This window comes from Populus trichocarpa, chromosome 2 (genome assembly GCF_000002775.5).
Source record: "Populus trichocarpa isolate Nisqually-1 chromosome 2, P.trichocarpa_v4.1, whole genome shotgun sequence".
Taxonomy (NCBI): Eukaryota; Viridiplantae; Streptophyta; class Magnoliopsida; order Malpighiales; family Salicaceae; genus Populus; species Populus trichocarpa.
In genome coordinates, this window is record NC_037286.2 from 8,400,444 (window position 1) to 8,414,530 (window position 14,087).

The 14,087-nt window shown below is 35.6% G+C and overlaps 3 protein-coding genes across 6 annotated transcripts; 1 reads left to right on the top strand and 2 right to left on the bottom strand.

Annotated features, from left to right (window-relative positions):
• On the bottom strand, positions 1-2,758 carry LOC7467230 (double-stranded RNA-binding protein 1). Its single transcript, XM_002302334.4, has 3 exons — positions 2,536-2,758; positions 1,861-2,123; positions 1-1,354 (listed from the first exon to the last, which is right to left on the bottom strand). Exons 1-3 carry the CDS (start codon positions 2,558-2,560, stop codon positions 575-577), a joined length of 1,068 nt encoding a protein of 355 aa, XP_002302370.4. The 5' UTR covers positions 2,561-2,758; the 3' UTR covers positions 1-574.
• A 359-nt stretch (positions 2,759-3,117) lies between these two features.
• On the top strand, positions 3,118-5,606 carry LOC18096260 (protein SICKLE). The gene is made up of 3 exons (XM_006386398.3): positions 3,118-3,283; positions 3,507-3,827; positions 4,499-5,606. The coding sequence occupies exons 2-3, from the start codon at positions 3,512-3,514 to the stop codon at positions 5,212-5,214; spliced, it is 1,032 nt and encodes a 343-aa protein (XP_006386460.3). The 5' UTR covers positions 3,118-3,283; positions 3,507-3,511; the 3' UTR covers positions 5,215-5,606.
• Positions 5,607-9,509: 3,903 nt separating this feature from the next.
• Positions 9,510-12,805, bottom strand: LOC7467231 (VIN3-like protein 2). Of its 4 annotated transcripts, none has more exons than XM_052450234.1 (4): positions 12,579-12,805; positions 10,903-11,569; positions 10,236-10,702; positions 9,510-10,114 (listed from the first exon to the last, which is right to left on the bottom strand). In XM_052450234.1, the coding sequence occupies exons 1-4, from the start codon at positions 12,625-12,627 to the stop codon at positions 9,681-9,683; spliced, it is 1,617 nt and encodes a 538-aa protein (XP_052306194.1). In that variant the 5' UTR covers positions 12,628-12,805; the 3' UTR covers positions 9,510-9,680. The 4 variants fall into 4 exon arrangements, with proteins under 4 accessions (XP_052306194.1, XP_052306193.1, XP_024450613.1 ...); XM_052450233.1 differs by having other exon boundaries at positions 12,570-12,804; XM_024594845.2 differs by lacking the exon at positions 12,579-12,805 and having other exon boundaries at positions 10,284-10,702; positions 10,903-12,391.
• Between the last annotated feature and the right edge of the window lie 1,282 nt (positions 12,806-14,087).

Genomic DNA, 14,087 nt, shown 5'->3' on the forward strand with positions numbered 1-14,087 from the left:
TTATTTCTACAGGAAAAGGGAACGCCTTCCATCATATAATATTGTAAATTGAGAAAGTTGCTTGGGATTTTACAAGCACGAGAGAATGCGTGCTCAACGAACCCCTGTTTCAAAATTCCACAAAGCACAACTCATTGTAATAATACACACCGCACCATTAGAAATGCATCCTCATCAACTACCATTGACAATTGTACTACCAAAACAATACTTGTATAGAGGAGCTGATCAAAGTAGTTTAAATGCAGATACCTGGTGAGGGTACAAATGCTTCATATAATCTCCCACCGCAGCTTCAAAGATGCCAACGCATGTAAATGAACACCGATGGAGCGGTGGAAAGGATGCATGCCAAATATTGTTAACAGATTTCACCTCCCTAAGCCAATGTTTTAGGACAACTTACTCAGCCGATGACCTGAAATTCTCATAATGTTAATCTATTGAAACTCCCAGTGCCTCCACCCCTATCATCTCAGAATAACAACTCCAGACAACAGCAACCAAACCTTTATCTATTTCCAGTAAGCCCTACCCTTGCTCCGCACCAATTGCAATTCTCTCTCTATGGGTTTTAAGCGTTCGAAGCCCCTATCTGAGCGAGGACAGAATTGTTTGCCATTGAAGCCACCTCTATAATTCCAGTAACCTTACCTGTGCCTGCATTAGATTTGGCTGATATTTCAGCACCAGTCCCATGATTGCTTTGATTAAAATTTGGAGATGCCAACTGCACACTTTCAGGATTACCAGCATCATAGGAAGTCAAAACCCCTTCAATATCAAATGTTTCTCCCCCATTCAAGTTGGTGTCTGACTTCCCATCCTGGAAAGTCATTGTTGTTTCCATTGTTAAAAGTTTGCAATTTGCTCCTCGGATGGCAGATTTATCTGTTTGGTCTGCTTCTGATCCTGATTGACCATTTACTATATTCAATTTTTCAGTGAGTTCACTTTGAGCATTGTTTATCCTGTCCCTAGAGAGTTTCTTTTTCAACATTTTCTTTTTAAACCGAGCCTTCTTTGGCTTGGGAACATTTTCCGCCTCCTCTTGAAAACTAGCCTCAACTCCCCTCTTTCTGCAAGGAATTACCGTTAATTGAGAGCTGCCACTTTGTTTATCAGATCCACTCGATTGGATTGCTAACAAGGCAGTTCTAGCAGCTTTGATCTCTGCTTCCTTTTTTGTTTTAGTTGATGCTCCAATATACCGAATCCCCCCAATCTCAACGGTGCATTTAAAAACAAGTCCTCTTCCAGGTGTTTCATCCTTTTGGCACTCATATAATGGAATTGCATAATTCATCTTTTGAGCATACTCCTGAAGTAGATTCTTGCACAATCCTGTTTCATTCTGAAGAGAAAAAACAATGAAGGTCAGGTGGGAGAAAAATACCTGAGAACACTATGAATAGTTCAAGTGCAGCAATAATGACCACCTCACATTACACATGAAAACCTGCAACTTCATCGATTAGACAGGAGCAGTTATGGATGCCAACAAGCCTTAACACTCAAGGATCAAGTCGACTCCAAAATCAGAAGGCACAACAGTAACAACTTGAAATGACAATGATTACACTAATATTTAGCTACATGGAAGCTGCTAGGGCATTTTGTGGCTTCCAAAAAGTCCAGCCATGGCCTTTTATGCAACAAATATAACAAGTAGTAAAGGAGAAGCATATTTAACATAACTTCAAATCTGACGTCCAAAACTCCGAATATCTTTATAACATGAAACGCAGAGATAAAAAGTGAAGCAAAGCAATGACCTTTTGTGTTATATCAGACTCGACACAGCATTATGGAACCAAAACGAAGTTAGAACTTTCATTATATGGTAGAGGCTAAACTCACAACAGGTTGAGAAGTGGATTCATTAATTTCACCAGCTTTAGCCAACTCCACAAGAGCAACCTCAGCAGCCGATTGCTCTGCCGCCTTTCGATTGAAAAAACCAGGTAAAGAATCATATCTAACATCCTTCACAATCACTGTGGACCTGAAGGATGGCTCATGGGAAGGGCCTTCTTTGATTGTCTCATATACAGGAGTAGGCAAGCCAGCCTTTTGTGCATACTCCTGCAATCGACTCTTGAACACATAGCAATTCGATACACCTGAAAGATATATGACAAAACAAATAAGAGTCTGTCTGCCTCTCACTAAACAAATCATTTTTCTAACAAGGCACCCATTTGTTTCCATCTTAATTTATCAATACTACTCCAATCCGTTCAACTGATTCGTGAGTCTTCGCGATGTTAAAATAACTCAAGCAGCCAATGGTCTTCCTCAAGAATAGTATAATTAACATTTTATTTATTTAATTAAATAAGATTAAGGAAATCCTTTCCAAAATTGCATCTAACTATAACTACGTTTTATTTTTACTTAAGAAAATACAAAAAGAAGAAATGCAAATAAAAAATGGGGAATCCAGTAACCATCATATTAAAATAGTAGCCCTCGTACACAAACAGAGATCTAAGACAAAACCATGAGCTCTATAAAATATTGTATGATATATACCTGAGAATCCTTCGTTGGTGAGCATGGTTATGAACTACTTGTTCGCTCTCTTTGGTCTCCAGAAGGTTGCAAGAAAACTGCGATGATAATAAGCTTGATCGAACGATGATTTCGTTGCCTTTTACTTTGTCGACGGCAAAACAAGTTGTGGTGTGAAACAGAGAGACTGGACCTTCTTTTTTAGCGGAAACTCACTCGCGTGCATTGTTATTTAACTTATTTCTTTGTGTTTGTTTTGTTTTCAAAAACTACTTTTAAATTTTTTTATTATATATATATATATATATATATATATATATATATATATATATATATTTAAAAAAATATATTTTTAAATAAAAAATACCTTTTAAAAACAATAATGTTGATCATTAGACAAATGATAACCGTATGATTCGAGGTTTTCGCAGATATATTTTTCGACAAAATCAATCTCAAAACATAGATAGTACCACAATTTCACAAATGGGCCCTGCCAACTAAAACTCCAATTTGGGGGACCAGTTATCCTATTAGAATACAATGGCCCGTTTATAAACTAGATTGGGCTTCCAGATCCATTTCAACCGAACAGGAATTTAACAACCCCGTCGTCTTCAACCGAGAAGACAGAACCCGCTGGCTTTTTAACTAAAGACGGGAGCGTTCAAGATTCTGCTGCCTCTGCCTCTACAAGATTTTGCTTGCTATCTAAAACTGCAATTTCTCATTAGGGTTTATAAGTAGAAGAAAGGACTCTCGATTTCAGGTTTTTTTTATATTTAATTGAAGATATCCTCTCTTTTTTTTTCCCTTCTTGTTGTGTTTGAGATTAATTTTTCATGTTTGGATTTCATGCCATTTATTTATAAGCGTTATTTCTTTATGAAATTTGTGATCCTGCATGGTTAATGGATTGTTTTGGGGTTTTAAGAATCTGGGATTAAATTGTCAACTAATAACTATAACCAGTTGGATGTTTATTCTCTTAGGTTAAATGGAGGATGCAGAAAAAAGAAGTGAAAGATTGAAAGCAATGCGCGCGGTAGCTTCTGCACAGGCTGAAACTTGTAATGATAATGTTGAAACTTCTGCTGTGCCAGGTTTGCTTGCTAATCCGCTTCTTGAGAACCCTGCAACTCAGCCGGCACTGGAGGAGTTGAGTGCGACTCCAAGGTTTGATTTTTATACAGACCCTTCAGCAGCATTTTCTTCCGACCGAAAGAGGACTGCTACTGCTAACCAGGTTGCACGAGGTTTTAGACCTCCAAATAATATTTCTTCTATGCCGCAGTTTTCTTCTCCCCATCCAGGTAGGATACTGCTTGAACAGCTTATTTCATTCTAAAGTTTCTATGGAATCAATTCATGTTTGATTTTTGTTGTTTGGAATGTTAGCAAATAAAGGATCATGGTAATGTAACATGTTGTGATTTTTTCTGGAGTACAGAATGATGAAAAAATTAACTACTCAAGTAAGATAACTTGTTCAATGTAAAGGGTGTTATTTTTCCTATACGCATATTGCAATTTTCTTGGTGCTTTCCACTTTCTGTATATATTATAGATGTCATATGGAGCTTTAGAGATATTAAATAGAGATCAACTAACTCTTGGCCGCCTTCAGCTCATGGGGCATTCAGTCGAATGTCGCCAAGCATGGCTAAGTGGCTTTGGGGAGCAGGGGTGGGAGTGTTATTTTGCAGTGTGTAATATTTTAGTAGATCATTATTGCTAGCTTGTGGTTGAGTTGAGAACTTGGCTGCCCGAAATCATTCTGAAATGTTGTACATGGATGGAATTTTTTGGGTGCTTGCCCTAAGCTCATGTAGTAAAATGTTTTGTTGTGCATGGATGATAGTTTTTTTCCTTAATTTTTGGCTGATGGTGATTAAAAATAAAACAACATGGTTTATACCCTGTTGCTCTATAGGGTGGTAGACAATCTTTAGAACTTTGTGATTATCTCTTTTTTTCTTGGAAGGTCAAAGGAACCCTGAAGTGACCCCCTCTTCTGCTTATCAAATGCAAAACAATTATTCACCTGCGAATCAAATGCAAAGCAATTATTCACCCAATCAGAGAATGTATCCAGGGCAAGGACCGTATCACAATGCTGCTTTCTATAGAACCCCAAGCAATTTTGCTAGACCTTTTACCATGAATCAAGGAACTCCTGAAATGTGGAATGGACCAGGTGGCCCAGCAAGCTATCATAGCTCTACTCCTTACAGAGGAATTTCCAGACCATATCCCATTCATCAAGGGAATCCTGGCTTTGGACCAGTAGGGAGCAGTCCATCCCCTGTTTCAGGTTATGGAGGGAGTCCAGCTAGTTCAGGAAGAGGCCAGGGATACTGGGATAGCAGTTCAGGTCTTGGACAGAGTGGTGGAAGAGGGCGAGGCTTTCGTTCTCGTGGCTTTGCACTGAATGAAACACAGGAGCCAGAATGTTTTCATGATAACTCTATGGTTGAAGACCCATGGCAGCATCTAAAACCTGTTTTGTGGAGAGGACTAGATGATCCGGGGAATAATTTGAATGGACCTGTCTCTTCAAATTCCTGGCTTCCAAAATCAATTAGCGTGAAGAAACCAAGAATTTCAGAGTCTTCTAACAAGTCCACTTCTGGACAAACCCTTGCAGAATATCTTTCTGCCGCATTCACTGAAGCGACCAATGATGCACCCAATGTATGACAGCTGCTCATGGAATGTCTCTTCGCCTATGGTAGTAAACTGGGTTCCAATCATGGATCATTGCGCTTATTCCAAAAGAAGAAGAGGAATCATCGCCTACCCAAGCAGGCATCTAAGGCATAATAGCCGAAGGATGGCCTTTTTCCATTCTCTACTTGGCTATCTTTAGATGCTGAAGGCATCACTCCAGAAAGTTCCCTGCAACACTAAAACAGGGGTGATATTTCAAGTACATTTTTGTAGATGACTGTTTATGGTCCACGTACCAATATTAGTTTTGAGCCAAGTAATTGTCATTTTAATTTTATAATAATCATGTATATGCAGTTTGAAATCTTCAATGAACATAAATGGAACGTTGAAAAAAGGTCCCAATCCTATTTTTGGAGCCATTATCTTATGTTAGTGGATCTGCAATTAAGAGACATGAATCATGTTTCTCTGATGGAACTGCGTCTCCAAGAGTAACAGTGATTCACATGGTCTTGTGCCCTAAAAATAGAAACCGTGTAGTGTGGTTGAGATAGAAGGACCGTTTGTCCACCTATTATAGAGCTTAGCTTCCGATCTTCGAGGCGGACCTTTTCAATCGCCAGAAAATTGTTGGTCCCTGCTTCATCAATGCATCAGTTCAATATTACCTTATATTTTATTTTAGATTCGTTTAGGTCAAGAACACTAGCATACGTAATCCAACGGCCACCATGACCCAGAAAAAAGCTACAGATCGACAAAATTTGCTCTTTCAAAGTTACGATTAGAATTTAGAGCACGAGGAACCACCATTCCTTTGTACCGCATGAACTATGCAATTCATCCTTTTGAGTATTTATTCCAATAATCTCCAAACAACCACTCTATCTTGGAAAAACAGACGGTGGGGACCATTCATGAAGGGCTTGATCTGCGACGGTAGCTGTTATTGCACATTATTGTAGATTATTGCGTAAAGGCAAGTATTTTCAGTTTTTATTTAAAAAAATAACTAACTGACTATTATTTTAAATTTAAAACTAAACCAATCTAGAAATTAGTTCAAATCAATTAATTTTGGTTTGGTTCAGCTCAGTTTATTTTGTTAAAGAACATAGAACCAATTTCTTTTTTAATTAGGTTTTTTTATGAGGTTTTAAAGTTGATGTAAAAAAAAAACCTATTTCAATTGCCTAATTTTTTGTCTTTCTTGTCTTTTAATTAGGGTTTTTTTTTGTGTGGGTTATTAAAAGCTTTTTAATTGATGTAAAATGTCTATTTCAATTGCCTAATTTTTCATGTTTTTTTTTGTTGTTTTTTTTTGGGCTTTTTTATTATTTTTAGAGGTGTTATTCACAATAATATAATAACACAATATCAATTCATCACCCATGAAACAAGACAACATATGATAGGTCAAGGCAATCGAGCAGGCACTTTGCAAAGAACTGGCCTGAAGTAATATACCGGTACACAAGGTCTCCCAAACAAGCTCTTCTATTCTGAAAATAAATTAAATAATTGTAACAACTCAATTTTGATTTTTATTATTTTAATTTTAATTTTTTATTCTGGATTCTTTTGTATAATTGAATTATTTTTTTTAATTTTATTTTTTAATATTTGATTGATTAAAAATTAAGTTTCATTATTTTTCCAGATATGATGTTTCTAGTCGAATGATCTAGGTTACATGTTTTAAAAGTTAATGTGAGTTAACATCATTTTTTTTACTTATTTTTTTTATCCTTCTTCATTTGACATAAGCTTTGTGATTTTTTTTTATTGGGTTATTTTGATCTCATGATATAAGTTGTGAGTTTGACAAGTTAACTTTGGTTGGCTCGATCTTTAATATTTGGGTTATAAGTTTGTTATGCTAACTCGGATTGACTCGGATGGATTTTTTTTTCCTTTTTTTTATTCAATTTCATCCTTTCATATTTAATGAGCTACATTATTTTTTTTCTTTTAGAAAATTATTTTTCCCAAGGTTATTGTGATTATTTTTTTATTTGATTTATTTATTGTTGTTACTTATTTTTTATCATCTAATTAAAATAAAATCAACTTATTTGATCCAATCAGATTTATGACCTGAGTTGTGAATTATTCTTTTTTATTTAAATATGTTTGCGGCACTTGAATATTATTTTTTACATTAAAAAAAATCCAGCCTTAAAAAATGTTTAAAAAAATTTCATTAAACAGTTATAGTTTTTGTTGAGCCATTAAAGGGTTTTTTTTTCCCTAATGCAGATCCATTAAAATTGAGATCTAGCTTCAATTATCAGAAACAGTAAAAACTTAATTTCAATAGTCATATCAATGAGTTTTCATTATTAAATACTTAATACACACACACATCTTTGCAAGTGGAGTGATGAACAACCAGATCATGGCCAGTCTCTATATAGCCCATAAACATACAAGAAAAACTTGAAGGGTCTGTGCACAACCACCTTATATTCCTAGAGCTCTAAATCACACCATTGAACACCACTTTATGCTGGAGTCTTTACAACTATCTAAAAGAAAAAGTATGCGAATCATCCCCTCATATGAAAATGAAGAGTTAGAATCAGAAGCAATATTATTTGTTTCATAAATATAAGGGTCATGACATCAAAGATTTCTTTACCTTGAAAAAGGAGATAAGAAGGCTTATAAAAACAAGAGGTTATCTCGAGCGGATCGTGAATAAAGGTTTCCATCGTGACCAAAGGAGAGGAGACAGGTACAAACCATGAGGCATTGTCTGAAATTAATGTGATATCCAGTAGGAGAGACTCTTGTAAGAAAAAATCATATGAAAAGTAGGTTCTGGTTACCTCTCATACTCCAAACTTATGGCATGAACCAGTTGTGTTCACTTCAGAAGATGGAGAAGGGTAACTTTCCTCTTTGAGGATGCCTTAGTAATCAGCACAATCCTCTTCAATCGTCAAGTACATAGGTTTCTGGTGGATAATGGCAATGCAATAAACATTCTCTTCAAATATGTTATAAAACCATATGGGAATAGTCAGCTCTAGATTGATCCTGATTAAAATGAAATTGATTAGGATAAAAGAAAGGAGTGTACTGATTGAGAGTGCACTAGAAATACCGATAACTATAGGTATTTATTCCATGTGCAAGATTCTAAAGCAAACCTTCATAGTCATCAAGATGCACTTGGCCTGCAATTTTATAATTGGTAGACCCCTTATAAATGGGATCAATGCCTACATTAGCACTATATATTTAAGCATGAAATTCTCCATTGAAAAAGGGGTAGCTGCTATTAAGAGAAATCAAATGGCATCAAGAAGATGCACCTCCATTTGTCTTAAAGGAAAAAAGATTATGTTAGTACAGGATTAGGGGAGTCATGTGAAATAAAGAAAGGAAAGATGTACAGAAATGGCAGAAAGTTGTAGAAGTTCACCTTTTAGGCAAATAAATTAGTACAATCACCAGTATAGAGTTTATATCACCTTGAACAGTAAAGAGCCCTCACACATCTCCTGAAGATCTATGGTGATAACTCCACCTTCGTACCTTCTAACACTATAGGCATCAACCATGAGTAAGTTGCACCCATGTTGAATAGAAGTAATTTCTTTTAACCCATACGACAAAAAAAAAAGGGGGGGACTTCAAGAAGAGAGGTAGAAGTTAATATATAAGAAAATAAATAAACTTTTAGAGGTAGACGATTGACTTTGAGTTTCTAATTTCCCCAAGCTTGAACTCAGGTTATCACCAAATTCTCACACACCTTGAAGATGAAGAAAAAAAATCCTTTGTTACAGATATAAGGATGCTTTACTACAAGGCCATGCCATTCGAGCTTAAAAACCTGGGAGCTACTTACCAAAAGACGACGGACCAAGTATTTAAAGACCAGTTAGAAAGGAATATAAAGTCATATATGAATGATATACTTAGTAAAATGCATGAGTTTTGAAAAGCATCTCCAAAACCTCTTAACAAGTATACCCAGATCTTCGCTAGTATCAAAAGAAGTAAAAACCCGTTAAATGTGATTTCGCCATCGTGGATAAAAGATAATCAGTAAACAGGGAATACAGCCAAACCCCAAAAACGTTTAAGCCCATTTTATGTACATGAGACCTAGACAATCAGTAAGTGCAAGTAACACGGAAAGACTTGCTAGAAGGGCAACAGCCCTCGATAGATTCATCTCTTGTCTAGGATAATGTTGTCTACTGTTCTCTTTGCGAAACATTCACAGAAAGCATTTTCCTGAGTACTAATAATCTCACGTGGAAATTCTTCTACGCCAGAGGAGTTTTGTTTAGGAGAGCATGTCGAAGTATGCGTACGCAACAAACATATGCACGTTAGTCTTCTATTCAATATTAATTGAATCTAGTAACAAAATTAAGCAGCTGGTGCACATTCAGCTTGCTTGACAGACAAAATACTAGATGACTTGGATGAAACTCTAAATTTTCCACCTGGCTAAGAGTTTATGCTTTCAGTATTTAATGCCACAGCTTGGTGCAAAACCCGTGCCAAGGAACTGGTTTTTTATCGCAGCATATCTTGTCCATGAAGGTGTCAATGAGCTGCTCAGCTAAGCTTCGTGGGTCATCGATCAAAGCGTCCACAAAAACGTTGACCACCCGTCTATCCTGCAGTGTTGCTTTCAGGCTAAACCAAGTAAGGAATTTTACTCTGAAATCTTCAGCTATGTGCCCTCTAAGCTCTAACCATTTGACAACTCTCACAGAATATTCATAAGCACTCTCGTCTACTCGCTTTTTGCAATCTAAGCCTGATACTTCCTGCATCCCATTGGAATTACAAGGAGTGGGAGGAGAAAATGATCCAAGGTTCATCCCTTCATTCTTGTTCTCGTTTATGTCCTTCCCTGCTTGTAGCCTAGGGGAAGATTCTTCAAATTGGTTCTGACAAGCTGAAAACAAATTTTAACAGCATAAGTAAATGGCAGACCTCTCATTTGGAAATACCATCATTTCAAAAGTAAAGATTGGACCTATGACATCATTTTAGTGGCCACAGCATAATGTCCATACCTGTTCTCTTTAGAGTGATTGGAACTTGAATTGTGAGAATGAACTTACATGTTAGCTCTTTCTGTTCCAAATAACCATGATAATTGTCCGCAAACATTGAATCAAAGGCTTCCACAGCAGAAGCACACAGTTTCGGAACCTCAGCACATGCTGGCTCTTTCTTTTCCACATAACCATGATAACTGCCACCGCACATTGAATCAAAAGCTTCCACTGTAGAAGCACACAATTTCTGAACCTCAGCACCACAAGAGAGTCTGTTAACAATTCCCCGTGCCATCTTAGAACACACCAGATCCAGAGGTCCCAATTCATTTTTCAGCAATTGCAAGGCAGTTTCCATGCTCTTCTGCATTTCCTTGTATTGCTCGGTTCCGGTGAGCATCCTGTAACCCAAAAGGACTCGTTGACACAATACATCAACTCTTCTTGCCTCTTTGGCAACCAACAATTGCTTTCTCCAGTTCCTGTAAACACCAAATATGCAATTGGGCGTCATCAGTAAATCTACCAGCTGAGCAACCCTTATTGGATCTTGGACCAGTTCGAGATTTGGCTTGTTGTTTGGACATATGAAGAACTGACAATCTTTTTAATGCTAAACAATAATTAAACATCACGTGTGTCTAGGGGCAAAAAGGAATGGAAGATTAAAAACACCTCTTACCTCATCAGCTCATTAACTTGTCTGCAAGAAGCACAGTAGAAACTTCCTTCTAGCTTTGAATGACAACCAATCTTCATAATTCCAGTCCTTTCATCCTTCAAAGCACAGATTAGATGGCAAGTAAGTCCGCAAGATCTCTTACCAAGAGAATCAGAACCACAGGTTAACCATAGACTGGGATCCTTGTTATCGTCATAGTAATGACAGATACAGCAAGAACATCTCTTGCAAAAAGCATCACCAGGAGATAAAGTAGCTCCGCAAGCAGCATTTTCACATATTTGCATTTTGATGTATTCTTCACTGTTATTCTTTGCAGAAACAAAATTCAGGTCAATTGATAAGTGAGCTTGAGATTCTTTCTTCCTTGGCCTTTTAAATCCAGATTGAGGATTGGCAGGAGAAACAGCCATAATATTGCCTATACTGCTCCTCTTGGACGTCTTGGAAACCAACTTTAGGAGGTGCTTAATCATTTGAAACTTGGTATATCCTGAGTATTTCCTTTCTTTACCCATCTCTGCACAAATAATCTCAAGAAGCTCCCTACGGGTGAATGAACTAAGAACCTCAGGGGCATCTTTTGACCATTGGGCAATCTCACGAACAAGTTCTCTTCTCTCTCCCAAACTTAGCTGACTGCATTTTGAAGGGTCAAGCACAAAGCCTGCGACACAATAACCAAATAAACAATGCATAGAAGACAGACTACCACCACCCCAAAGCATATATATGCAGATAAGGCCTATCATCCGTAGTGTTCTGCCGATTAGCGAAGGAAAGGAGGGGCAATAATAGCAATGATCCTTCACTATGAAATGCGACCAAGTAGCACAAAAGGACTAAAAACAACAAAAGCAAATGCAGAATTCCAGTGCCCATGTTCAAGCAAGCAAGCCATTATACCATCATGTGCTGGGAAGCAGGGACGTGATCTTAACAAGGGCAAGCATCATTTTTAAAAAAATAAATAAATAATTTCTGTTAGCTCAACACTCTCTCTAATTAAGGCAACTCAACTTCTAAATCATGTACCAGTATTAATTCTACACACTAAACTTTACTAAACGAGCTCTTGAAAATTAACACGCATAATTTTATATAGTAAAAAGAGGTTAACACTGGCAATGAAATTTCTTACTGTCTAATACAGAATAAGACTGTTTGTTTAAGTCTGCAATTCCAGTCAACAAAATGTATTAACTAGCACACATAGAAGGACTCATAAGCTCATTCCTATAGAAACGTGATTAAAATTTGATCAATCACCGCTTAGAACAACCAGAAACCACATAAAAGTTCGTGCAAATATCTGGTGTCTTAAGTCTTAACAGCTTATCTCTAGATGATGACAATATTACAGCAAAACTTACATGCATTATATATATTGTACAGAGTCTAAAATAGTCAAGGGAAAATCCAGGAAATTTCAACGATTACCCAGTATACATTGTAAAGATTCATCATGAGAGACAAAAAAGAAAGAAAAAGGTACCATGACAAAAGGAAAGAATGTGAGAAGCAAAACCCAGATGCCAAGCAGTATAAAATGACAGGCATTGTCGAAGAGAACCCAAAAGGGAAGATAAAGCAACCACCTTTGATTTTTTTAGTACGCATCCACCAGAAAGGGAAAAATAACAAGAAACAAAAATGTGAGAAATGACCTGACAAACCTCCTGGTGTCATCATGTTCAATGGCTTCTCCTCCGCTGGTTTTCTCATAAAATAGATGAAAAACAAGATAAATGCAGTGGTTACCTTGTACAGTTAGCGAGAGTGAGAGTGAGAGCGAGAGTGAGAGTGAGACAGGGAGAGAGGAATTGCCCAGAAACAATTTACTCGTTACTACTGCTACGTTTCTTTTCTCTCTCCTTGTAGCTCGGGTACATCTCTCCTCGTCGTTGTGATATAAACGAGGAGGGACTCGGGTAGGGTAGGGAGGGAGGAGAGACGTGACTGGTGTGGGGACACAGGCTTCGTTACGAGACTATTCTATTATGTGCTCAGCTTCATTTTGGCTTTAGGCTGCCGCGGCTCTTTCCATCAACACCGTACCTTTTTTTAATTATTTTTTTTATGATGGGATATGTTAGGAACCTATGACGCATAGGCGTGCATTATTTGAATTGGATGTAATTAATTATTTTTAATGTGCAGTGGTTTTGTTTTAAAATATATTTTATTTAAAATAATATTTTTTATTTTTAAAATTTATTTTTTATATTAAAATATCTGAAAATATTAAAAATATATTTTAAAATAAATAAATAAATTATTATTATTTTTAAAAAATATATTTTTAAAATACAAAAACAAACAGATTTATCATCTCAAAATTCCAAATTCTAAATTAATTTATAATGCAAGTGAAAATATCAACTTCATATGCATTTGTGTTTTGGTATTATAAAATTTATTAATTAAAAAATAAAAAAATTATATTTACATTTAATATAATAAATTTAAAAATATATGAATTAATAAATTATAAAACAATTATTAACTATAACTAAACACTCGAACAAAAGGTTAATTTTCTTAATAAAAAAATGCATATATAAATATTTTATACGTACAAGCTATAAAAAATCTTACTACTTAATAGTGATATATATATATGTAATAAACCATGGAGTAAAGGGAAGAGTGAATGCAACACGACCATTTTCAAAGATAAGTTTATTTAATTTTTGGCAATTAGAATAAATATTTAAAAGAGTTCAAAGGATTTAAATTCAAAAGAACATGTATATTTCTTCAATCAAAATCCTGGTTTTTTTTATCAATGCATCTTTTTTCATGTTTTCACGAAACATGTATTTTTTATTAACAACATGATTTTTCAAATAAAAACTTAAAGCAAATAAAATAAATATTCACAAAATTTATAATAATTTAAATTAATGAGAAAAAATATGTTTCCTTAGTCAAAGTCTAATTTTCCTTCTTCATCTAATACTTTTTTTTTTATTTTGACAAAAACATATTAGTAGCATTTTTAAATTATTACTTATCATGATCTAAAATGCTAATTTCAAAAAACAAAAAGATATTTTGATATTTTTTATGCTCTTGTATGGAAAATAAAAAAGAATTAATTCATAAAAAACTATATAAAAAATTCACAATGGCAAGATATATATATATATCTTGCCATTGTGAATTTTTAAATATTAATGTGT